Below are 24,280 nucleotides of genomic sequence, written 5' to 3' on the forward strand. Positions count from 1 at the left end.
GACGTTTTGAATTCTTGCCTCTCTCAGTGGCCCCTTGGCCATCTCCTGACTTCCGACCTTGGGTCCCCAGTGCTAATCTTAACCAGCCAGCCTCTGCCTTTCCCAGGCGCCTTCTCCCAGTCAGGCGACGGTGTCTGTGCCTGAATGTGAGAGAGAGAGGTGCCAGGCAGGGAAGGAAAGCGTTGGGGGATGGTTCTTTTTGTTTTGGGGGTGTTTTTATTTTTGAACTTAAAGTTATGCTCGGGAAACTAAAAGCCCGTCTGTGGTTTGACAGGCTCCCAAGGGGCTCCATGGGGACAGAATTTTTAAACAAATGCTTTGGAAGCAGAGGTTCTTTGGCTCCCCCGGGGGCTCGGATCCAAGTGTTTCAGTTCTCCTCTGCGGCCCGGTTTTTAGGATGTCACTGAGCTGGTTCCTCAGCCTCGACTCCAGCACCCAGCGCCGTGTCACAGCCAGTGTTTACTGGTCTGAAGGAAAGTTCGGCTGGGGCCCGGCCAGGAGATGAGACTCCCCTGGAAAGTCTCCGAGGAGCAGAGATTCCAGCTTTCAAATAAAGCCGAGATCTTGGTTCTCTGGGTCTAGTTTACTTTTTAAGACTAAGGCTGGTTAGTTTTTCCTGAGGCCTGTTGGGTTCCGGTAAAATTATTTTCACTCTACATCGACCTCCTTTGTGGATGGCTCTGTGAAAGCACGAAGTGTGACGACGATTCTGCCAGCGCCTCTCACTGCGTGTAGAGTAATTGGTAAGGTTTAGTTTCTCAAGCCTCCCTTTGCTCATCTGTGAAATGGGTCACTCCAGTCTGCAGTTTCACTTTTCAACAATAAAATCTTTGAATTTTCAAAAAAAATCTTTCCAGCCCTAACCGGTTTGGCTCAGTGGATAGAGCGTCAGCCTGCGGACTGAAGGGTCCTAGGTTCGATTCCAGTCAGGGGCATGTACCTTGGTTGAGGGCATATCCCCAGTAGGAGGTGTGCAAGAGGCAGCTGATTCTCTCTCACTGATGTTTCTAACTCTCATTGTTTCTCTCTCATCGATGTTTCTAGCTCTCTATCCCTCTCCCTTCCTCTCTGCAAAAAATCCATACAATATATATTTTTTAAATCTTTCCACATCTGTAAAGAATCTTGCTATGGAAAGGAAGGAAGATTGTGCTGAGGGTGGGCCAATTTAAGTTATTATCTCTATTCTTAATTGGTTGGAAATGAGACATACTTCTTCAATGAACAAACTCACCTTTACTTCCCACCTAATAATGCCAGCCACTCTGCTCGGAGCTGTATGTGCATGCCCTCGTGAAAAGCTCTCAACAACCTTGGGGGGTCTAAGTATTAGTAGAAGAGATGAGGAAACTGAGGCACCAAGAAATTCAGTAATTTTCTCACAGTCACAGAGACAATAAGGAGTCAAACCAAGACTTGAACCTAAACCCAGAGCTGCAAAGATCCTAGCCGCTTAGCAACAGATACTCTATATCCCCGAATTTCCCTCTCTTCCAGTGATTGGGCTCTTTCTACAAAAAGTTAAGTGCAGCCGAAACCGGTTTGGCTCAGTGGTAGAGCGTCGGTCTGCGGACTGAAAGGTCCCAGGTTCAATTCCGGTCAAGGGCATGTACATTGGTTGCGGGCACATCCATGGGATGTGCAGGAGGCAGCTGGTTGATGTTTCTCTCTCATCGATGTTTCTAACTCTCTATCCCTTTCCCTTCCTCTCTGTAAAAAAATCAGTAAAATATATTGTTTAAAAGTTAAGTGCAATGAAAGAGCCTAATTAATAGGCATTTTCATTGGATGCTGCATACGCAGGAGATATCCCGGTAAGATGGACACTTCCGTGGAAAGTGCCCGGGAAAGGTGGACACGAGCATGTAGGTGCCTCGCGAGCAGTCAGTGCCAGGAGGGAGGAAGTTCAAGTGCGGGCAGAGAATTCCTGCGTGGAGGGATGAGGCGGAGCTCAGACATTCGCGGGTCAAAGGAGGTTGTGTTCCCTTCAGAGTACCTCAGCTCCACTTGCTGAAGTAGGACACGCAGAATGAGTTATCGCCGGCGGCAGCCAAACTCTTTATATGTAAAAGAAAAAAGAGCAATTAAATATTCAGTCTGATTCTCCGGTTTTGAATTACCCCCGTTTGTCTTTCCCTCTGAGCATCTGCTTTTTACTGCGCCGTGGCCCTGCCCGCCGTTTATCTCTCCCGTCGGTCTGTATCTGCGTGTCATGTGACTCAAAGGCAGAGATTAGAGGAGAAAATTATCTCTGTATTCTAAGCCTGGCAACTTCTATTTTTACCCACAGCTGTTGGAGCTGATAGCGAAGTCACAGCTCACGTCCCTGAGTGGCATTGCCCAGAAGAACTTCATGAACATTTTGGAAAAAGTGGTACTGAAAGGTGAGCTCTCTCGCACTCTCTCACCCCTTTTTATAGGCCTGGGGATGGACGGGTGGATTTTCCAGCAGAGCGGACCTGTCGTTAGGTTCAGGGGAATGTGAGTGGATGGACATGAATAACTCTGGATACGGCTCAGATCCCAAATGAGAAAAAGACACCCCTCGTGGCCATGGCAGAGAGTAAGAGCATCACCCTCCTGTCCTTTTTTTAAAAAAAAAATATATATTTTATTGATTTTTTTTACAGAGAGGAAGGGAGAGAGATAGAGAGCTAGAAACATAAATGAGAGAGAAACATCGAACAGCTGCCTCTTGCACACTCCCCACTGGGGATGTGCCCACAACCAAGGTACATGCCCTTGACCGGAATCGAACCTGGGACCCTTCAGTCCACAGATTGATACTCTATCCACTGAGCCAAGCCGGTTTCAGAACCCGCCTGTCCTTTTACTGAAAGCATCCGTCCTGCCATCAGCCTCCCGGTTTTCTCAGGGTCAACCCATGTCCCCAGCTTGGATCCCAAGCCTCTGGAGCCCAGCTCCTTGGGAAATTGAGCAGTGCGCAGGGCAGAAGAGATTCCTGGGCTCCTGGCCCTAAAAGGAATCTTAGGTTTTTGGATCCACTGAGTCACTGTCCATAACGGGGAAACGGAGGCCCATGAGGAGGAGTGATTTATCCGTATCACACCAAGAATCATCCATACAGGATTAAAACCCGTGCTCTAACGCCAACACGATCCTACCAACAACCGCCTAAAAGGGATGGCACAGCCAGGCCAAAGCAGCTGCTTTCGGGTCAGGTGCACCACTGGTGCGGGCGGAACAATGCAAAAGAAAGAGTCTTTGTGGGAAACTAGGGAGACAGGAACAAAGAGGGACCTAGATAATGGAAACTCTACCCCGTAACCTCGAGTGCAGAAGCGTGGCCAAGTAGAAAGAAAGCCATATCCCCGGAGGCCAGGCCCTGGTAACACAAGCAGAATAGAGAAGAAGAAAGGCCCACCTGCCGAAACTGGTTTGGCTCAGTGGATAGAGCGTCGGCTTGCGGACTGAAGGGTCCCGGGTTTGATTCCGGTCAAGGGCATGTATCTTGGTTGCGGTCACATCCCCAGTGGGGGGTGTGCAAGAAGCAGCTGATCGATGATTCTCTCTGATCGATGTTTCTAACTCTCTATCCCTCTCTCTTCTATTTCTTCTGTAAAAAAATCAATAAAATATATTTTTTTTAAAATAGAAGCATGGGGGAGGTAAGAGATCAACCGAAGGACTTGTATACATGCATATAAGTACAACCAATGGACACAAAACTCTGGGGAGGGAGGGTATATATGGGAAGGGGGGGCAATGGTAAAATACGAGCACAGATAATAATTTAATTAAAAAATAAAATAAAATAAAATAAAAATAAATAAAAATCTATTTGGGATCATTAAAACCTAATTTTTAGATTGTCTTAGCACATTTTGGCTCTCATAACAAAATACCACTTATTTTTGTCAGTGTACTTCTCACTGCTCTAGAAGCTTAGAAGTTCAAGATCAAGGTGTCTGGTGAAGAATCAGTCCTGGTTCCTTATAAGCTCATGCGGTGATCGCTGGTCAGCCTTTTGGCTAAGATCAAGTGTATATCTTCATGTGGTGAAATGGGCAAGGGTTCTCTCTGGAACCTCCTTTGTATGGGTACTAATTCCGCTCATGAGCCCTTGTCCTCAGGACTTAATTACCTTCCAAACGCCCCACTTCCTTTAGTATACAGAGCATACACTGGTTATAATAGCCACTATCTATGTTGTTAATGTCTTTGTACTCCTTGAATTCCAATTTTCTACCCTTGTCTATAAATCATTAAACAGATTTAAAGTCTTAGAGGTTTACTCTTAAAAAAAAAATAGAAGCAAATCCTTAAAAACAAAAAGAAAAGAAAGGAAGGAAGGAAGGAAGGAAGGAAGGAAGGAAGGAAGGAAGGAAGGAAGGAAGGAAGGAAGGAAGAAAAAGAAAAAAGAAAAGAAAGAAAGGCCCACTTATACAACATAGGGTGTTCCAGTAGCCCTGACTATTCTTTCTTTTTCTTTTCCCCTCCCCACCCCAGTCCTTGAAGACCAGCAGAACATTAGACTAATCAGGGAACTGCTCCAGACCCTCTACACGTCCTTGTGCACGCTGGTGCAGAGGGTCGGCAAGTGCGTGCTGGTCGGGAACATCAACATGTGGGTGTACCGGATGGAGACCATCCTGCACTGGCAGCAGCAGCTGAACAACATTCAGATCACCAGGGTAAGCGGGGCGCCCCGCTCCGGCCCGGCAGGGAGAGCTGCCGGCGGCTCCTTATCGCCGCTCTGGTGGTGGAGAGCCTGGACCGCTCTCCTTGGAGGCTGTCTGCTGAGTGCTGGAGGGGGGCTTCCTGATACAGGGCGGCTGGGAAGAAGAGCTTGGCGAGACAGGATCAGAGCGTGTGAACGATGAAACGCGGTGGGAAACCCGGCAGGTCGGCTCTGGGGAAGACGCTGGCTCAGCCGCTGAAATCGCCAATGCAATGTAGAGGTCTCTCCTCTCCGGCCTTGTCTTCCTAAGGCCTGCGTTGTTTGCAGCTTTGGGATGCTGCCTTGGTTACAAGAGAGCTGTGGTGGCCGTGGCTTGGAGAACTGGTCCCAACCTTTTAAAATTCTAGTTTTGTGTGTTTTTTTTAATATTTTATTGATTTTTTACAGAGAGGAAGAGAGAGGGATAGAGAGTTAGAAGCATCGATGAGAGTCATCAATCAGCTGCCTCTTGCACACCCCCCACTGGGGATGTGCCCGCAACCAAGGTACATGCCCTTGACCGGAATCGAACCTGGGACCTTTCAGTCCGCAGGCCGACGCTCTATCCACTGAGTCACACCGGTTTCGGCTAAAATTCTAGTTCTGAGTCTCAAGGGTTATGACAAAGGAAGCGTTTGGTTAAAGACTATGAACATACATGTGAGAAAACACATGAGCAATTCTAACTCAAACCCCCCAAAAAAAATTTTTGAAAAAAGAAAGAAGAGTCCTATATTACCAGCTTAACTATGATGAGTAGTTTCTTTTAGGTTTTTAACTTGGCCCTTGGCTCTCCTCCTCTGTCTGGGGAGCAGGAGGACCAAGGCCCACAAGAGCTGGGAGAGAGATGCTGGGGTCATCTCCTGAGCTCACTAATGGACAGGCGCACTCAGGCGGCTCACATAGCACTCGGCTTGCTTATCTGACCACTGGCCGCGGCTGCCTTAAGTGGTTCCGGGACCCACGCTGATAAGGTTTGGGCCTGCCCCACCTCTCAAGAGAATACCATGAAAAACCTCTTTGACCTCTTTTAAAGGATTCTTTTGCTATTTGAAGTTTTCCCAGTGCAGTGCCCTTGACGATACTGTTATAAACCTCTCTGTACCTTAGTTTCTTAAACTCTGAAACAGAGACCTCATAGTATGTGACTTCCTTAGAACCACATACATGTGCACACATGCACACACATTCTCACACACACACAAGGCAGAGCACAAGCCCAAGGAATCTATCAAAAGCGATCTCAATTCTTTGACTATTATAAGAGAATACAAGACTTTCTTATGAGCATTTATCTGATTTATTTTAATAATTTATTCCATTCCCATCTCTCAAGGGTAGGCATAGTTTGACAATGTAAATTTGAGACCCAAGTTTCCAGCTTATCTCTGGAAAACCCACTTACACTTTCTATCTAATCTCTGGCATTCTCCTTAGCCTGGACTTCATACTCCGTGTTTTTGTGTGTTTTTTTTTCTGAGCCCAGAAGAGAATTGCCCAGCCAGTGATACAAATGATCAAGTCCCATTTGTCCCAAAGCCATCTTCCCTCCAGCAACGATGGGGCACCCATTGGTGTCCTCCTTGCCCACAGCGGGCCTCTGTGCCCTCTGTCCACCTCTCAGGAGCCCCTTGGCCACATCCACCCGCGTACCTTGCACTTCCATGGGCCGACCTCCCCAGGGCCCCTCTCACTTGACCCACGCACGCTCTCGGGAAGTAGCACTGTAGCTACTATTTCTTCACGGAGGGTCGGGGGAGGACCAGAGAAGTCCAGCGACTTTCCCCAAGTAACTCAGCAATTAGAGACAGTGCCCAGGCCAGAACCCTGGACTCCTTATTCCTAAAATGGCAAAACGTTCTTAACATCAGTGCTTTCCAAACTTGCTTTCCATCCAGCTTCCTTCCAACTATTTACTCAGTGATTCAGCTTTTTGCAAATCTTTTAAGTCCAATGAAATCCCACACAGAGCCGATTAAACACTGAAGTTCATCTCATCCTGCTTATGGTGCTCCCCTAGGCCAGGCTGTTCTCTGCACACTCTGAGCTGGGTCCTGGCGTGGGCCTTTTCACTGGTCACCTCCCCGGCCACCCAGGGGAGCCACTATCGTCTCACCTCCTTCAGAGCAGTTACTACCATCTGAAGTGCCCTCATCCGTGGACTCACTCTGTGGTCTCCATCCACTGTCTCATCACCTCCACAAGGAAAGGGCGTTGCCATCATGGTCCCTGCTCTGCCCCCTCCACCTGGCGCAGAGCGGAAGGCAGCCAGTAAATGTAGTTGAATGAATGAATGATTGGAGGCAAGTTTCCTCCCACCGCCTGCCTGAAGGACCTGGTCAAAGGTCAGAGGTTTACAATTGGAAAATAATGCCCTGTGTTATGGATGATGGTGACGATTTGCCAACTGCAAGGTTCTGGGCAAGTTATTCAGCCACTTCGTGTCTCAATTCCCTCATTTGGAAAATAGGGCAATAAAGTGTATCCAATAGCGCTGGTGTGAGATTTAAGAAGTTAATACATGGAGCCGAAACCGGTTTGGCTTAGTGGATAGAGCGTCAGCCTGCAGACTGAAGGGTCCTAGGTTTGATTCCGATCAAGGGCATGTGCAGGAGGCAGCTGATCAATGTCTCTGACTCTCTATCCCTCTCCCTCTCTGTAAAAAATCAATAATATATATATATTTTTTAAGAAGTTAATACATGGAAAGCACTTGGAACTGTGCCTGCTGTGCAGTAAGTATTGTAAATGCATCAGCTATTATTATTAAAAGCTCACTCTGTGGCAGAGGCTCTCCTAAGTCCTTGACATACAGCAGGAAGTAGGTTTATAGTTGTATGTGAAACAGAGTTTATTTTTGTATTATTCTTCATTGTATCACTTTCTATATGAACAGCTGTAAACCCACGTTTGCCCCGCCCTGTGTGTTAACCCATCTGGTGAATAACTAACTATAAGTAGGAGTCATCATAATAGCAAATAGTTCCTGGGCACTGTGCTAAGGACTTCTGTGTTTCTTCTCATCCATTCCTCCCAGCAACACTCTGAGATACACATTTCCTCGTTTTGTATGTGACTGAGCAGTTAGGAACAAGCTGGCCAGGGTCGCACCACCTTTAAGACAGAGCATGGGGGCTGAACCCAAGCCTGTCCACAGAGGCTGTGCTTTTATTCAATGCTCTCTCTGCCCTCAGGCCCTCCTTCATGACCTTCCGTGGCTGTGAGCTGCAAGATTTTGAGAGCAGGAAACCCTCAGAGTCCTGAGGAGCTTTTCATGCAAATGGATAGAGAAAGAGAGAGGGAGGGAGAGAGAGAAGAGAAAGAGAGGAGTTTAATTAGTTCAGTCTGGACTGTACTTAATTATTTTTTTTAAATATGTTTTATTGATTTTTTTACAGAGAGGAAGGGTGAGAGATAGATGAGAGAGAAACATCGATCAGCCGCCTCCTGCACACCTCCCACTGGGGATCTGCCCGCAACCAAGGTGCATGCTCTTGACCGGAATCTAACCTGGGACCTTTCAGTCCGCAGGCCGACGCTCCATCCACTGAGCCAAACCTGTTAGGGCTGGACTGTATTTAAAAAGCTTACTTTTTAACTGTTTGGACAAAAGAAAAGTACTTCATTACACAAAAATATGAACAGGTGACATTTATATGAATTGCTTTCTAATTGTCAAAGTTCTATCATTAACTTTGTTTCCATAAAAATTTTATGTCTAACAATATGGAGTCAGATTTCTATTGGCAAACTAATTAGTACAATAAAGGATGGAAAATGAGAAGAACTGGGCTGGAGGAGGGAGGTTAAATAGAATCACTGTGAGCAAGGCATCGTGTTGAAGTCTGCGGGCAGGGTGGACCGAGAGGATTTTAGCCAAATGCTCGATCAAAGGAGCAAGAGTAACTTATTTCTCTCTTAAATGTCTATATTCAGAAAGAAAAAGGCACACAAGCAGTTAACCGCGTATCAGGAGTAAGGGCTCAGCATGGGGTCTGGGCAAGAATTTTGGGAAAGTTCAGGTTTGAAAATTTGAGGGTGAACGCTGCCAAGCAGATTTTAATAGGAGTCCATGTAATAATTGGCCTGGGAGTTTTAACCAAAAAAGTAGATGCTTTGAAGTGCTGGGAACAAAAAGAAAAGCTCCTGGCAGTTTTATTGGCTCACATGATCAGCAGCAGATGATAAACGGCAAACAGGTCCCGGCCCTCTGCAGCCGGGCAAAGCCCTGAGTTTTACAAACAATCGAAAGTTCAGCCCGCAGCCTGAGCCATAAAAATTGCCAAGTCATAGGCACTTCTGATGAGTTAGGAGGCTGAAGCGGCTCCAGAGCTCAGCTTGTTGGAGCTAGAAGGGATCTTCAGAACCTTCTAAACCAATTCCTATAGACACGGGAAGACTGAGACCCAGACTTCCCAAGGGTACCTGGGACCCCGATCTATTGCATATCCCTCCCGTGTCCCTCCCATGTCACTTCCCCTTCTTCTTCGTAGGCCATCCTCCCAGGCCCCCCGCCACTGCCACCTTCCCTCCGCACGCCTGTCCTGCTTTGCAGGGGACACGGGATGGAGTTGCTAATTGCATGTCCCCCAGGAGTCCTGTGTGGTCGGGCTTTGATGTGCTCCCTATGGAGTCCAGTTCCCTGGAAATTCAAGAAGGAAATGCGATACCCATTCCCAGGATATTCTCCCCTGAGCTAAGGAAGGGTGTCTTCCTTCTGTACTTCTTTCCTGTGACCCACAGAGGTGACAGAACACTGAGCTAAGGATGTCAGTCGTACACTCTCAGAAAGCCCACCAGGAATCCAGAACCGCAGTCTCCGGAGATCAGTGCTGACTTCTTATCCAGATGGCAGCATCCAGTTGATGCTCAAGACCTGCCAGCAAATACTGAGGACTGTCTATGTAGCGATGGCTCGCAGAGCACTTTCCGCACGCCTCCTAGGTCGCGTTTAACAGATGGTTCTAGAAGTACTTGCTTGTTTCTGGCTCCCTCGCCTGCCTAATGAGCCACTGCAGCAGCTCCAGGGCCAGCCCACAGTAAGCCCTCAAAAGGTGTTGCCTGGCTGGGCTAGTCTGCAAAGAATTCTAAGTTAGACCCTGGCTTCAGGGATGGCGGTCTGGGCGGAATACCACGAGCTCATCCAATATAAGCAGCAAGGGGCTTAAATAAACATCCAGGAATATAGTTGAGAAGGTCGTGATCAATTACCAAGGCATTATCCACAGACAAACAGCTTTCAAAATGTTCCATGGGGCCCTAGGTTTAAATAGAGATGCCTTCGTGGATGGTAGCATTTAGGCTACCAGGGTTCTGGATGCCATTTGCACAGTGCGAGTACATGTGTGCACACACACACACACACACACACACACCCCAACCAGTGCAGGGTCGTTTTGCTGTTGTTGTTGACCTATTTAATGATTCGGGTGTCATTCACTCCACAAATATTTTTTGAGTGCCTACTATGTGCTAGGCGCTCTTCTAGACATTGGGGGCACAGCAAAGAAAAAAGGATCAAACTTCCTGCCTCCTTGGAGCTTCCATCCTAACAGCAATGTCGTACCCCAGCCTCCTTTTGTAGAAGGCTGCATTATAAAACCAAAGGGGAGCCAAAGCCGGTTCGGCTCAGTGGATAGAGCATCGGCCTGCGGACTGAAGGGTCCCAGGTTCGATTCCGGTCAAGGGCATGTACCTTGGTTGTGGGCACATCCCCAGTAGGGGGTGTGCAAGAGGCAACTGATCGATGATTCTCGCTCATCGATGTTTCTAACTCTCTATCCCTCTCTCTTCCTCTCTGTAAAAAATCAATAAAATATATTTAAAAAAAAAAAATGGGGCTTGCAGCCAAAAGCACCCGAAAGAGATCCTAGGGATTCTGGAGAGATGCAGAGAGTAAGGCCGGAGGGAGTAGCAAGAGCCAGAAAGGCCTTTCGGAGGAGGCGTACCATTTGGATGGGCCGGGGGGGGGTGGGGGGGGGGCAGAGGGAGTGGAGGCCTCATGGGCAGCGTGTTTGGGTGCTGGTGAGGCGGGGGGTGTCAGGGGTCGCCAGGGGCCAGTGAAACAGGAGGCTGGGGCGGGGCAGGGGGTACTCCGTCCAGGACAGTGAGTTCTTACGGAAGGTAGCGAATCTTGTAATGGAGTGAACTGACTCAAGCAGGAGAATCCAACATGTGCTGCTGGGGAAATCTTGAGTCCACGCCTGAGGCTTTGTGAAGCAGGAGAATCTCCTGGCACCTGGATCAGCTCTAGCCGGTCCAGGATCTTCTTTGTGGTCTTAGCCACGGGTGCTGTGTCTGTGCTCAGGACTGGGAGAATGGCTGCTCTGATGTCTGATCAATAAACCAGCTTGAAGATGGAGGGCGAGGGGACAGCTGCATCTTGGAAGGGGGTGTGTCGCCTGGTGACCTGCTGCTCTCCTCCCCGAGACTTAGCATCCCCCTTCTTCTCCCCGCAGCCTGCCTTCAAAGGCCTCACGTTCACCGACCTGCCTCTGTGCCTGCAACTGAACATCATGCAGAGGCTGAGCGACGGGCGTGACCTGGTCAGCCTGGGCCTGGTGGGCCCCAACCTGCACGTGCTCAGCGAGGACCGGCTGCTGTGGAAGAGGCTCTGCCTGTACCACTTCTCCGAGCGGCAGGTGGGTGCGACCGCGGACATGCCTTCCTTCTCCTCTCTCCTTTGTCCCCGCCCTCAAGCTTCCATGGCATCTTTTCAAGCTTGTAGTGTGGGTGCCCACCTTCCAGGGCTTCCTGGTTTGACTGGGAAAACAACAGTCCAAGGACTTTCTAAATTGTGTGAGATTTTGGTATTGTTTAGGTGGTTTTGATGGGGGGGGGGGGGGAAAACACACCTTCATAACCATCTGCATTTTACAACTTTCTAAAAAAAATCACAAATTGACCCCAGTCCTTATTTTCTAGAACAAAGTAACTTATATTTTTCTGATATACTGTATTGCAGCTGAAGTACTTTTACAGGTGTTATTTCATTTTATATTAAGGACCCCAGGAAGGGGGGGTATCGTGATCTCCACTTTAAACAGATGAGGAGGCTCCGGCCACAAATGGCTATGGCTATGAAACATCCATGTTAGTGAAGCGGTTCTCTAGTTGAAGAAACTGGCCTTGGATTTGAGTTTGGGCCTCCTGACGCCAACTCTAGGCTCTTCCCCCGCCTCATGCTGCCTCAGTCTTGCTTTCCGACTTCTTTCTATAGAAGTGTGAGGTCACCTAGTTCTGCTCATGAAGCCTGTAATATTTTTATATAAAATAGAGCCACTGTGCCAGGCAGTCACTGCATGTCCCTGGAAATGATCACTCAAGCTAGAGCAAAGAAAAGATTGACTTTGTTCATTGAAATCACCTAAACTTTAATTGTTTTAATTTATTGAGAGAGAGAGAGAGAGAGAGAGAGAGAGAGAGAGAGAGAGAGAGACATTGATTTATTGTTTCGCCTACTTATGCACTCATTGGTTGTTCCTTTTATGTGCCCTGACCAGAGATCGAACCCACAACGTTGGCTCTAACCAACTGAGCTACTGGCCAGTACTAGCCAAATGCAGTTCAGGGGAGGTCACTAGGAAGATGTCACCAACCACCTGTTTTCTTTAAAGACTGATTGAAAGCTAATGTTTGTCAAAGCTACTTCTTTCTATCTTGGCTATTTCCCCCTGGCTTTTATAAGATAGAGATGAAAGAGGAGGGAAGTGGGTGGGAGCAGGACTTTCAGGACCAGAAAACCACAAGCCCTCTCCTTGCCGAACTCTCCTGCAATGACTTTTATTTGATATTTAGATCCGCAAGCGGTTGATCCTGTCGGACAAAGGACAGCTGGATTGGAAGAGGATGTATTTTAAACTCGTGCGATGCTACCCACGGAAAGAGCAGTACGGAGACACCCTACAGCTTTGCAAACACTGTCACATTCTTTCCTGGAAGGTATGTTCCTCGGAGGTGGCAGCCACAGACCCCTTGCCCAGCCCCTAAGAGCTAATAATACCAGCCATTAACACCAACTCCTTTCCTGATTGCAACCTCCAGCTGAAGGTGAAGATAAAACCAGTTCTGTCCCTGGGGGAAAAATTTTCAAAGACCATAATTTCCTTAACCTCCCCTTTATTTATTTTTTTTTCTGCAACCCACCCACCCTCAAATTCTCCCATCTCTGCACACAAGTGCACATGCACTCGCTCACACACATGCGCACACAAATACTAACACACACATACATGCACACACACACACACACACACCTCTTTAGTGTTTGCAGAATTTATGGCGTTCTCGGCAGAGGGGTGTTGTTTTGAGTGGGGCAATGCCTTGTGGTGCTCCAAGCCAACGAGATGCTTCTGAGAACTCAAATCCGACCTTGCTGTTCCTTTGCAGGGCACCGACCACCCGTGCACAGCCAACAACCCCGAGAGCTGCTCCGTGTCCCTCTCTCCCCAGGACTTTATCAACTTGTTCAAGTTCTGAATCACAGCCCCTGACAGCACTTCCGGAGGGCTCCCCACTGAGTGGGTGCTGGGAATACAGTCTGGACCCTTCGTTTGTAAATAGTGTACATGTTCAACATTGGCTCGAAGCTTCTGAGATGAAGTCACGGAGAGGACTTTGGAGGGGAGAGAGACAGTCCCTGGCTGGGAACTTAAGAACATGGACTCCTCGTTAGAATTGGTATGGAAAGCAGAAATACTGTAAATAAACTTTATCTTCCCTAACAATTTGCTAGCAGGACTCTGAGGACAGGAGTTCCGTGGCATCGGGGAAAGTGGAATTCTCTTGATGGTCACGGGAACTCCTGTAGGTGGAGTTCCTCAGAGATGGCGGAAGAAGAGGGCAAAACTCGAATACAAGAGTAGAACACGCTTTGTTTACAATGTGAAAATGTGTTTGAAAAAAGAAAGAAGAAAAAACTGCAGATGAGAAATCCCCGGGCTTTGGGGTTAGATTTTGGGTTAGCTCTGAAGAGGCAACAGAAGTCCCACCCATCGTAACCCCTCACGGGCACCCGCAGGGCCTTATCTATGAAGATATCACACAATAGTCTACCTCGGAAAGCATACCGCGATCTCTCTGACACCGTGCGCCGTCCAGTAGGCAGTGTCAGTTCGTCTCGTTTTCTCATCCGATAAAAAGTGATTGGAAATGGGCAGGGAGGGGTCTTGGAGACAATCCTCACGATGCTCCTTGGGAGGGAGGGGGAAGGGGCAGTCTTCAGAGTTGCCTCTCTCCTAGAACCACCTCAGAACACACAGGCCTTTCATCCTTTTGTGTCATAGCTCCTTCAGGGCAACAGAGGGCCAGTGAAAAGCCAGCCCAGAGGATGTCCCATCACAGAAAAGGTAGAATCAGTCGCTCCCTGCTGTGAAGGCTTTCTTATTCCTGTTTAATTTCTCGGCATGTCTGCTTCCTGGGGCATCTTCTCAGATAAGCCTCAGCGTGTCTCTGGGGACTCGTTGGAGCCAGAGGGCTGATAAAGGCCTGTGAAGCAGGATTGACGTGTCAGCAAATGCCTTCCTCTTGAAGGGTGATGAGCCGAGGAGCTTTCTTTTCGTTACACCCCACGTCTAAATGTGGTCGACCTGAGCGAGGGCTTCTGGCAGGAGGATAAAAGAAAGCCTGGAGTTCCAGCCAAATAGGGAACAGAGATGCTTAGGGTTCAACCTAAGCATGCTTTGGTCTTGCTAGGCCAATACCAGTAGGTAACTGCGTGGGAGAAAAGTCTCAGGATATCATGAGTTCGTTATCAGATATTCCTGGGATAGGGTGGGGGAGTGTATTTTGTTTTTTACTTTTTATAGAACTTTGCTTTTCTACAATAATGAACATATTTTTGCCATTGTATTTGCTTTGCCTTTATTTTATTTTTTTTCTTGTAAATAAAGTTGCCACCCTGCATGTGCTTGGAAAATAAGTGAAGCAAAATAGGAACGTGGTTCACATTCACTCTGAGAATCAGCGAATCCTTAGGGGTTGAACTTGGGGTGACCTGAGAGGGGAAAGATGGCTAGGCATGTACAGAAGCAAGCCCGGGACCCGCGAGTGATGCAAGGCCATCGCATGCCCTTCCCTCAACATGCAACACACGTTACCAGCATTTGGGAGAGAAGCCAGTTGTTAACTGATGCTCCTCACTTTGCAATGTTTATGCCCACACCAGGGTTTCTCAGTAATTTTTTCATGATCACTCTCCAAGAAGAAAAAATTAAATTGAATTTAAATTCTCCTTAATGAGAAAAATTAAACATTAAACAAAATCTTGTTGGGTGATATTGAGTTCTGGAGTGGCACAAACCATTGTAAAACCGAGAGGTATTGCTTGCTCTCCCTTCTCCGCTGAGTCAAGGTCACACTGAGAATTCAGGGTCTACACTGAGGAACTTAAGAGCTTCCATAATTTGGACAGCTTTTCTCAAATGTCACGGCTTCCTTAAAGATGCAGGGTCAGAGCTTTGCAACCTTTGACTGTCTATAATTTTAGGGTTAGGTGTTCATGCCCTACTTGTGACCTCTGACCATGTTGATCCAGGAGGTGGCAGCTGTTGGGCACCTTCAGGTTTACAGTCCCAGAAATGTCACCTGCTCTGGACTACCAGCACTAAGCTGGCGAACCAGCCTCCAGGGGACTGTCCGCAATGCTTATGCTTGCTCAAGGCAAGGTGCATGGGTGCAAGGCAACCCCTACCACAAGTGACACGGAAATGGTTTTCTGGGATGTTTGCCTAGAAAGTGTCCCTGGGCTCTCCCATCTCTGGCATCACTGGAGGTGGTGTGTGACAGTCAAGAGGAAATTTTTAAGGAAAAAAAGGAGAACGCGACATTCATGGTTCTCTTTCAGTGGAAGAGGAGAATAAAAAGGAAATGGCAGGTGCAGAGGGAGAGGGAAAGGAATAGAAATGGCATCTCTTGGAAGCTGTGGTTTGTGTGAGGGTAATGGAATGAGCATAGCTGTCACAGAGCACATGTTGATAGCATGAAGCGTGGTCAGAGCCTCACATGTAAGCAAAGTGAGATAAAAAGAACATTCGTGTTCCCTGGGCACTAATCATCTACAGAATGTCTAGGCAAACCCTCCTAGGACAACCCCACCTAAAAGACGAAAACGAGGAATCCCTGTCTCAGAACCGCTGGCCTAAAAGCCAGAAGGGACATGACAATGGAAATATACTCTCTTTGCTGTACACCCCAACCTTGTGGAGTACCATTTGGCATTGATGGCAAATATGAAGTCATTTGGGCTTGCAGAACAGGAAAGAGTTTTGGTCAGAGTAGTGTGAGCACATCCACAGGGATGGCATCATTTGGTCCAACTCAAAAGTCTGTGAGCAAGAGCCTGGGCTTTCTGGAGACTAAAGAACAGCATTTGAGGAGAGGAGACTGCGAAGCTTAGGCGTGTTCACTTTATAGCAAGATCCAGAAAAAAGTGTAATGACACCTGAAACTAGACTGGGTTCTTACTCAACGCTGTTCCTTTGAGCAGAAGGATCCGTCTCCAGGGCCAGTGGCAGGAATTTCCCGGTGTCCATTGTGTGGTGACATTAGTTTCATGGTGGTCATTTTATATTGAAGTGGCTCGGAGCAGGTACTTTAGATGAGCTGGGTTCGTACTGCAAAACTCAACACAAGCGCGGGCTTTGCTTAGCGGTGGTGAAGTAAGGCAACGAGTGTGCATTGCATTATTGCCACAGCTGTACTCTTTTTTTTTTTTTTTTTTTTGTAAATATATTTTATTGATTTTTTACAGAGAGGAAGAGAGAGGGATAGAGAGTTAGAAACATCGATGAGAGAGAATCATCGATCAGCTGCCTCTTGCACACCCCCTACTGGGGATGTGCCCACAACCAAGGTACACGCCCTTGAACAGAATCAAACCTGGGACCTTTCAGTCCGCAGACCAATGCTCTATCCACTGAGCCAAACCGGTTCTCACCACAGCTGTCATCTTTTGTGATTCAAAAACTTTTTCACGAGCTTGCTATCAACACCAGCTCCTTGTTCCGTTGTTTTTGTGGATGAAGAGAAAGAGGTTGGGAATTTATTTGTCTGAGCAAGGGATAGGATGTACAAGAAGATCAATCATTTCAAGACGCGTTCAACAGTATATCATCCTTAGCGTTCAATGCAGAGTTCATCATAAAATATGCACCCGAGTTTATATTTTTCTGCCAGGCTGTGGGGCAAAATGTCCTGCTACGCAAATACTCTAGTTTACGTGTGAATTTTTTAAACTGTAATTTTATGTGTGAATTTTTTTTTTCTAACTAAACTATTATATTTCATCGGTTTCTATGTCGGCATCTGTTGTTTTGTGTGTGTTTTTAATCTGTTTCCAACTCTCCTAGTCTGTGAACCATCCCTCTGACTGGATGCTGGCCTAAAATCCTATTAGCGTTTAAACAGACCTCAGAGATACCCTGGACCTCTAGGCAAATGCAGACCCGGACTCTGCTTTATCTTGGGCCCTTGATGTCTTCAACAAACAAGATTGTAATCCCTCCAAATTCATGTTTCTGTAGATGCTCTCTTCTCTGTTTTGTTAAGGAAAGTAAACCCTCCATGGTTTTCCAAGGGAAGGAAGGCCTTCCCCCAGACTTCAGCGCTGGGAGGGAGGTTAGAGATGTGGAAGTCTGGTCCTCCCTTTGCCTCAGCCCCCTGGTCCTCAGTGGTGGACCTGACCATGAACCTGGGTCGTCCTGAGGCTTTGACCTTTCTGTGTGGCTGGAGACACGTGAGACCAACATGAGTCTTCTCAAGACCTTCACTGAGGAAGGCAAGCATGAGGGTCCAGTGTCAGGCATCTGGCCGCTACTTTGCCAAACATTTTAAGTCCCTGGTTCTTCCTGGAGAAATTCAGGAGCCGGTTGAAATTTTTACAGACCTCTCACTCTGTTGTGAGTACAGCATTCTAATGATTGCAACCTGCTGGCCACCGAGTAAGCAGCATGTTTCGGTAAATTCATTGTCCCTGAGTACTTATATTTTAATTGCAAAAGTGGCCCTAAGACAGATCATAGCTGAGAAGTCAGCTTGCCTTCTAGAAACTGAAGTTCTGGTGATTGCCAAGCAGGCGTTTCCTCTCTCCTTAAACTAAGAGGTACCTTTAGTCCACCCCCCTCCACCTCCCTGTCCTCTGGTGCCTGCTGTGGAGCCCATCCTGGGAGCCTCTGGCCCCGTGGAAGTTTGCTCTCTGCTAAACCTCATCTCTACTAAGCAAGGGGGATTGCTCCATGAGGCAGCAAGGAGCGAGGAACCGCAATAGTCAAGTCTTTGTCCGCTGGACATTTTTCCAAGTGTCCTTGAACTCAACTCAGCAAACAAAACTTCCTGAAAAACCTCTCAAAACTTGGGCCCTGCTCCATTTGGCCAAAAATGGATGGCTGCTCCAAAACTCTGAACTTCCCGAAACTCCATCTGCGACAACATTACTTCTGGAGTTTGAGCGTGACTTTTTCTGTCTTCGAGTATGGAAACGTTTGCTTAATTAACGATACACAAGTCTGTTACGCAGAGGGCTCCAAGCGGTGTTCTACACTCGAGAACTCTTGGCGCCATCTTTATTCTACCAAGTGCCAATCCCCTGGCTCAAGGGGGTGTATGCAAGTCCATGTCTTGAGCTTAGACACTTTTCCTTTTTAATGACAAATAGTACAGGGGGCTGAACATTGTAACTGAAAGGATAAGGTTAGATCGATTACATGCAGAGATGTTCATTTAGTATCGTGTGAGCTGAGTCCATCTGTATAAATTATTTGCACCCTTTCCTTGCATGATGAACTGACTTTTTTTATAGTTTGTACCAGACGGTGGCATATTTTTGTAAGACTTTTTGACACTGAATTGCAATAAATGTTTTTCCAACAACACACCCTGGTGCATGTTTAGTTTGTATCCATTCAAGTTGGCTTTTTATCATACTGAGTGTGTTTATCTTTTGTCTCGCTAGGCTTATATGCCTTCTTCCAGAAACTTCTCGTTGTTGTAAAATTTCTAGGAATACATAGAAAAAAAAGCCTGCTGCTGGGTGCCAACCTGAGTCAATAATACAGCATTATGCTTGCCTGGGATATTTCTACGTGCTGTGTGTATCGTACAAAGATTAGGGAATAATGAACTTTCCAGTCACTATCCATTTACTCACCAACGCCTAATGAACAACTACTGTATGCTAGACTCTGCCAGGCACTAGGAATAGGAAGAAAAACGAGACCCATATGGTTCCTGTCTTAATGGAATTTGGGTTCTAGTGAGAAAGACAATAAAATCTAATAGAAAAATATTAAAATTTGTAGTAAGTGCTGTGAAGGGAATAAAGAAGGGGCTGAGACCTGAAAAGTGAGAAGGACATGGCCCTGGAAGAACAGGGCATGAGCGTTCCAGAAAGAGGAAATGGCTTGTGCAAGGTGCAGATTATGGCCCTGCCAGACAGAGACCACACTTATCCCTGTCTCAAACCCCTCAACTCCAAGACGATGATAACCACTCATTTCTTACAGGTTGTGGGGTCAAGTGAACTAGTCCATGTAAAGTACTTGGAGCCAGGCACATGATATGAGTTCAATTTACATCAACAGTTATTGTTCCCTGAGTCTGAAAAAGGGGTAAACATTACACTGTGTTCTAAGCTGGGTGTGATTTGCTCAGGTGACTTGCTTGTGGATAACTCTCTGTACACTCACGCTAGAACGTACCCTGATCCTGCCATTCTCCACCACAAAATGATGTAAGATGTTCATGAGAGGTAATTTTTTTAAATTTCCACCACGATCACAAAATGTCACCATTTCAGAAACAGTGCATGCCTTCTTTGCTCAGGCTATTCCATCCTGCCTAGAATGCCATTCCCCTCCCATCTGCCGGGTAAGCTCCTATTGCTTGTAGGGCCGCCTCCTGGCTGAAGCTTCCTCCAAGTTAATCTCTCTCCCATCACATTCTAATCCTTTCTGTGGCCGTGTCTAGTACCCAGCACAGTGCCAGGGCAGAATGAATGAATAAACCACACATCATATATGCATTAAATGCTTTTAAAGTCTCAGTTATAACCACACACTTACCTTTGGTTAGAATGAGAATCAGCATGAGTCTATGTATATAGCACCTCGGTTAAAAACGAATAGTAGTTGATAAAGTAAGAAGTGTAGAGACTCAGTATTTATTAAAGTTCCTTTTAAGTGCATCTAAGTATCTAAGTCTTTACAAGTCTAGTATTTTCATACAAAATAAGAAGGCCTTCTTTTACTGTTTGAAAATCTCAAATTGAACAGACCAAAATTTCTTTTAAAAAAAAAAAAAGTCCTTTGCTTGGCTTATTTTTGATTCTTATAAGTATATTTCCAGTAGAACATGATATCACTCATCTAGGGGAAATGGTGAACAACACAGACTGATGAACAAGAACAGACCAAGAGATAAGGAGCCATGGGTCAGACTGTTGGACCTCAAAGGGAGGGTGGGGATAAAAGGGAGAGATCAACCAAAGGACTTGTGTGCACACATATGAGCCTAACCAGTGGTCAAGGACATTAGAGGGGTGGAGGCATGAGGCAGGGAGGGATTGGAATGAGGGTTGAGGACAAATATGTGATACCTTAATCAATAAAAAAATTTAACAAACTTAGTAAAATTCTTTTAAAGATTTTAAAGCTGTAATTATAAATCTAATGAATTTGCTTTTTTATAAGCACTTAAAATACCTGCTCAGAGAAGCTTTAACCCTAATAAGCCATACATTCCTAAATAAAATTCATAATTTATAAATTTAATAACTTAAACATAAATATATCTCCGATTTTCTTTTTTTTAAAAAACTCTAACAAGGTAAAATTTATAAAAATATTATGTCTCCACTTAAAATCACATCTTACACTAATTATTATTTTTATATATATTTTATTGATTTTACACAGAGAGGAAAAGAGAGGGATAGAGAGTTAGAAACATCAATGAGAGAGAAACATCAACCAGCTGCCTCTTGCACACCCCCCACTGGAAAAACATAGATCAGCTGCCTCTTGCACATCCCCTACTGGGGATGCGCCCGCGACCAAGGCACATGCCCTTGACCGGAATTGAACCCAGGACCCTTCAGTCCACAGGCCGACGCTCTATCCACTGAGCCAAACCGGTTTCGGCACTAATTATTATTTTAAATAGACAGAAGTCCTGCAGCTATGGTAAGCAGAACAATGGCACGTGAAGATGGCCACATCCTACTCCCCTGAGACTGTGAGGTCACCTGGGAAAGGGGACATGCAGGTGTGATTCAGTTGGGCGCTTTGAGATGGGGAGATCATTCCGGCCTATCTGGGAGGGCCCAATGCAATCACAGGCTCCTTAAAAGTGGAAGAGGGAGGCAGGACGGTTTAAGTGATGCCATGTGAAAAGGACTCATCCCGCCATTGCTCCCTTTGAAGATGGAGAAAGGGGACCACGAGCCAAGGAATGAGAGCAACATCTGGAATCTGGACAGCGCAACGGCAAGGAAACGGCTTTCCCGAAGGCCCCAGAAAGGAACGCAGCCCTCCCCACACCTTGACCTCAGCCCAGTGAGATCCTTGTCAGGCGTCTGAACTTCTGGTGCATCTGTGTTCTCTCAAGCTACTGAAGTCCATGGTGATTTGTCACACAGTAACAGGCAACCAAGACAGTGAATCTGACAGATTCTGCAGGGTGCCCACAACCCATCTCTACAAGCTTTTCTCTATCCATTCAAATTTCCTTTTAGACAAATTCCCACTGGCCAGAGCTCTGGAGACACATGATAGATAGATAGATAGATAGATAGATAGATAGATAGATGACTGATAGATAGATGATAGATAGGGATAAACATGCTGTTGATTCTATTTCTCCAGAGAACTCAGACAAACATGAGCTCCTAGAAAGAAAACAAGGGCAAAGACAGGCTAGAAGAAGGCTTCAGAGGGCAGAAGGGAACGGAAGAAAAACCAGAGGGAGAGCAGAATCCAGTGGCTGTAGGAGTCCGTCAGCCAACTACCACATTCTGAGAAATCGTATTTGGCAGATGCCAAAGAGCAAATACATCCAAACAGTCCTCTTAACCCACATGCATGCGTTTGGGTGGCTCCCCTTCGTGGTACTTTTCAAACTTGCATTCAGTTGTTTTGTTTGCATCTAACTATTCGGTTTTCCTTCATCGCAAAACTATTCCCAGGAGCCCTGTTTCCTTCAAAGAGGCAGCACAGCACGGCGATCAGGAGCACAGAATCGAAGGGGCCAGTGAAGACAGAGGCAAGGCCGACGTTACACACCACAAGCTGGGACCACCACAGCCTGCCAACAACGACCAGGAGGGGGGAGAGGCCAGGAAAGTCCACCCTACGGGCTTCAGAAGGAGCACAGTCTGCTGACACCTTGATTTCGGACTTCCAATCTCCAGAACAGAGAATACATTTCTGTTGTTTTAGGCCACCGGGATTGTGGTCATTTGTTACAGCAGCCCTAGGAAATAATACACTGCCCCACAGTTTGGTGACTTAACGCAACAGTATAGCTTATGATTTGTCCTGATTCTGTGGCAACGCGGGTTGGGCTCCGTGAGGTCATTCTGCTGGCCCTCTTTGTGTGTGGTCATCCGTGTCGCTGCAATGACCTGGTGGCTCGCCTAAAGCTGGCGTGGCTAGCATGGCCTCACTCACGTGTCCCAGCCGTGGTGCCGGCTGTCCCTTTTCATGTGGCCTCTTGTCCTCAGTGGTGTAGCTTGGTGTTCCTCATGTGGTGGAGGCCACATTCTGAGAGGCTAAGATGGAAGCGGCAAGGCTGCATGAGGCTTTGTTTGAACACATACAACAGAAGCGCTGCCACATTCGTTAACCAACGCCGGTCACAGGCAGCCCAGCTTCGCAGAGTAGGGAGAGATCCGCAGTCTCTTGATAGGAGGGGCGGCAAAACATTAGGCCATTTTAATCTGTTCCAGCAGTCAACAGAAAAAGGAAGACTGTCCACGTCAATCGTCACATAGTTAAGCAGAAGTCTTGTCATTCCTAGCTTAAAAAAAAAAAAAAACCATTTTACTGGCAGAGAAACTGAGAACAGATTAAATTGACTCCTTTAAAAAAAAAAAAAAAAAAAAAAAAAAAAAAAAAAAGCAAAGAATCTGAAGCCAACCTGCCTGGGGTCAAACCCTACTTGGCCACTTCCTACTTGTACTGGACACGGTGCCAAACCTAGACACCCCTCAGGCCCTTCTCTGTGAAACGGGGATGACGACAGCACCTGCGTCGCAGAACTGCTGTGAGGAGGAATAGGTTGACGCAGTTCGTGTGATTAATGCACTTTGTGTGGCGAGAGCAGTGGTTAACACACAGTAAACTTGACAAAAACATTTCTTATGTGGATCACAAGTCCGCTTTCCATTTTATTTTTGCATCATGTGCTCTATGCAGAAAAACCATGTAAAAACCAAGGTCTATAAAAAGCAGCACAGTGAGTGAATCCATGACCCCCTCAAATTGTTTAAGCCAGTGAGTGGCCCCTGACCATCCCATCAGTAAATAATTTCTAAGCCCAAACTCAATATGTGTATGTTTATTTATCTATGTATATATGTATATTTATTTAACATTTAGTATTAACTAAATGTTAACTAATATTTCAAAGCATATTGAACACTTAAGAGTCATTATTAGTAGTGATAAATATAAATCCACATTTCAAATAGTTGTGAGCATGTTGAACTTGCTGGCCAATTTTTGGTCAGATCTCATTAGCTTATCATTCACACCGCAGCCAATGAGGAGGCGAGCTACAGATGGGATCTGAGAGAGACCTTGTAAAATAAACCAGGCTGAGGCTCGGGCACTGGGATAAGGCTGCTAATAACCAATAGGAGCTAAAAAGCTGCTCAGAATCTGACCTGAAGGTCATTAAGAAAGCCGTTCCCATGGAAGCCACAGGAAGAGCCATATAAGATTGGGAGACAATACTGAAAAAAAAAAAAAAAAGTTTTCATGTTGACACCCCAAACTGAGATTTCCCAGTAGGCTAGTTAGAGCCATCATATTTAAGAAACCCACACATTTATGGGGAAGAGGCAGGTATACAAACCAATTAATTTTCATATTCTATAATCAGGTATACATGAGTTTCTTCAGAGACACAATAATACTTAACTTATATCGAACAGACTTTTCTGTGTTTCAATTTCCTCATCTGTAAAATGGGAATAATACCAGCACTGTCCTCATAGGATGGTTGGTTGGATTAAATGAGCTATTTTCTATAAAACTGTGCCTGGTGCAAAAGAAATAGGACACATGTTAGTGTTCAATACTGTAGCTAGTATGGTTACTTTTATAGCGAATAGGCAGGCACTGTGCTTGATTAACCCAACAATCCTAGGGAAGTGTACTATTTCTTATTCCCAAGTGGCAGAAGAGGGAAGTGGGCACAGTAGCAGAGGGATTCAAAATTAGCCTGTCTACTTCCAGAGTGTGGGGGGCGTAGGGGGTAAGAGTGGCCAGTTCAGCTGGGCACTTCCGGGAATGCGAAGGCGAAAGTACTTTTTCCAAAACAGCAACCGGTAAAATGTAGTCCTAAAATAACTTGCAACCCAAAAGCCCGGCTCAAGCTTTTTTT

General features: G+C 46.3%; 1 protein-coding gene across 1 annotated transcript in view; it reads left to right on the top strand.

Moving 5' to 3' along the window:
- FBXO32 (F-box protein 32) overlaps window positions 1-18,549 on the top strand; it is a 39,506-nt gene extending 20,957 nt beyond the window's left edge. The window contains exons 5-9 of the mRNA XM_084864869.1: window positions 2,291-2,384; window positions 4,471-4,655; window positions 11,140-11,322; window positions 12,479-12,622; window positions 13,070-18,549. Of these exons, the coding sequence (XP_084720995.1) occupies window positions 2,291-2,384; window positions 4,471-4,655; window positions 11,140-11,322; window positions 12,479-12,622; window positions 13,070-13,159 (696 nt within the window). The 3' untranslated portion in view covers window positions 13,160-18,549. The remainder of the gene's footprint in view (window positions 1-2,290; window positions 2,385-4,470; window positions 4,656-11,139; window positions 11,323-12,478; window positions 12,623-13,069) is intronic.
- The last annotated feature ends 5,731 nt before the right edge of the window (window positions 18,550-24,280 follow it).

Source organism: Pipistrellus hanaki, assembly GCF_964339955.1.
Source record: "Pipistrellus hanaki genome assembly, chromosome: 17".
Classification (NCBI taxonomy): Eukaryota; Metazoa; Chordata; class Mammalia; order Chiroptera; family Vespertilionidae; genus Pipistrellus; species Pipistrellus hanaki.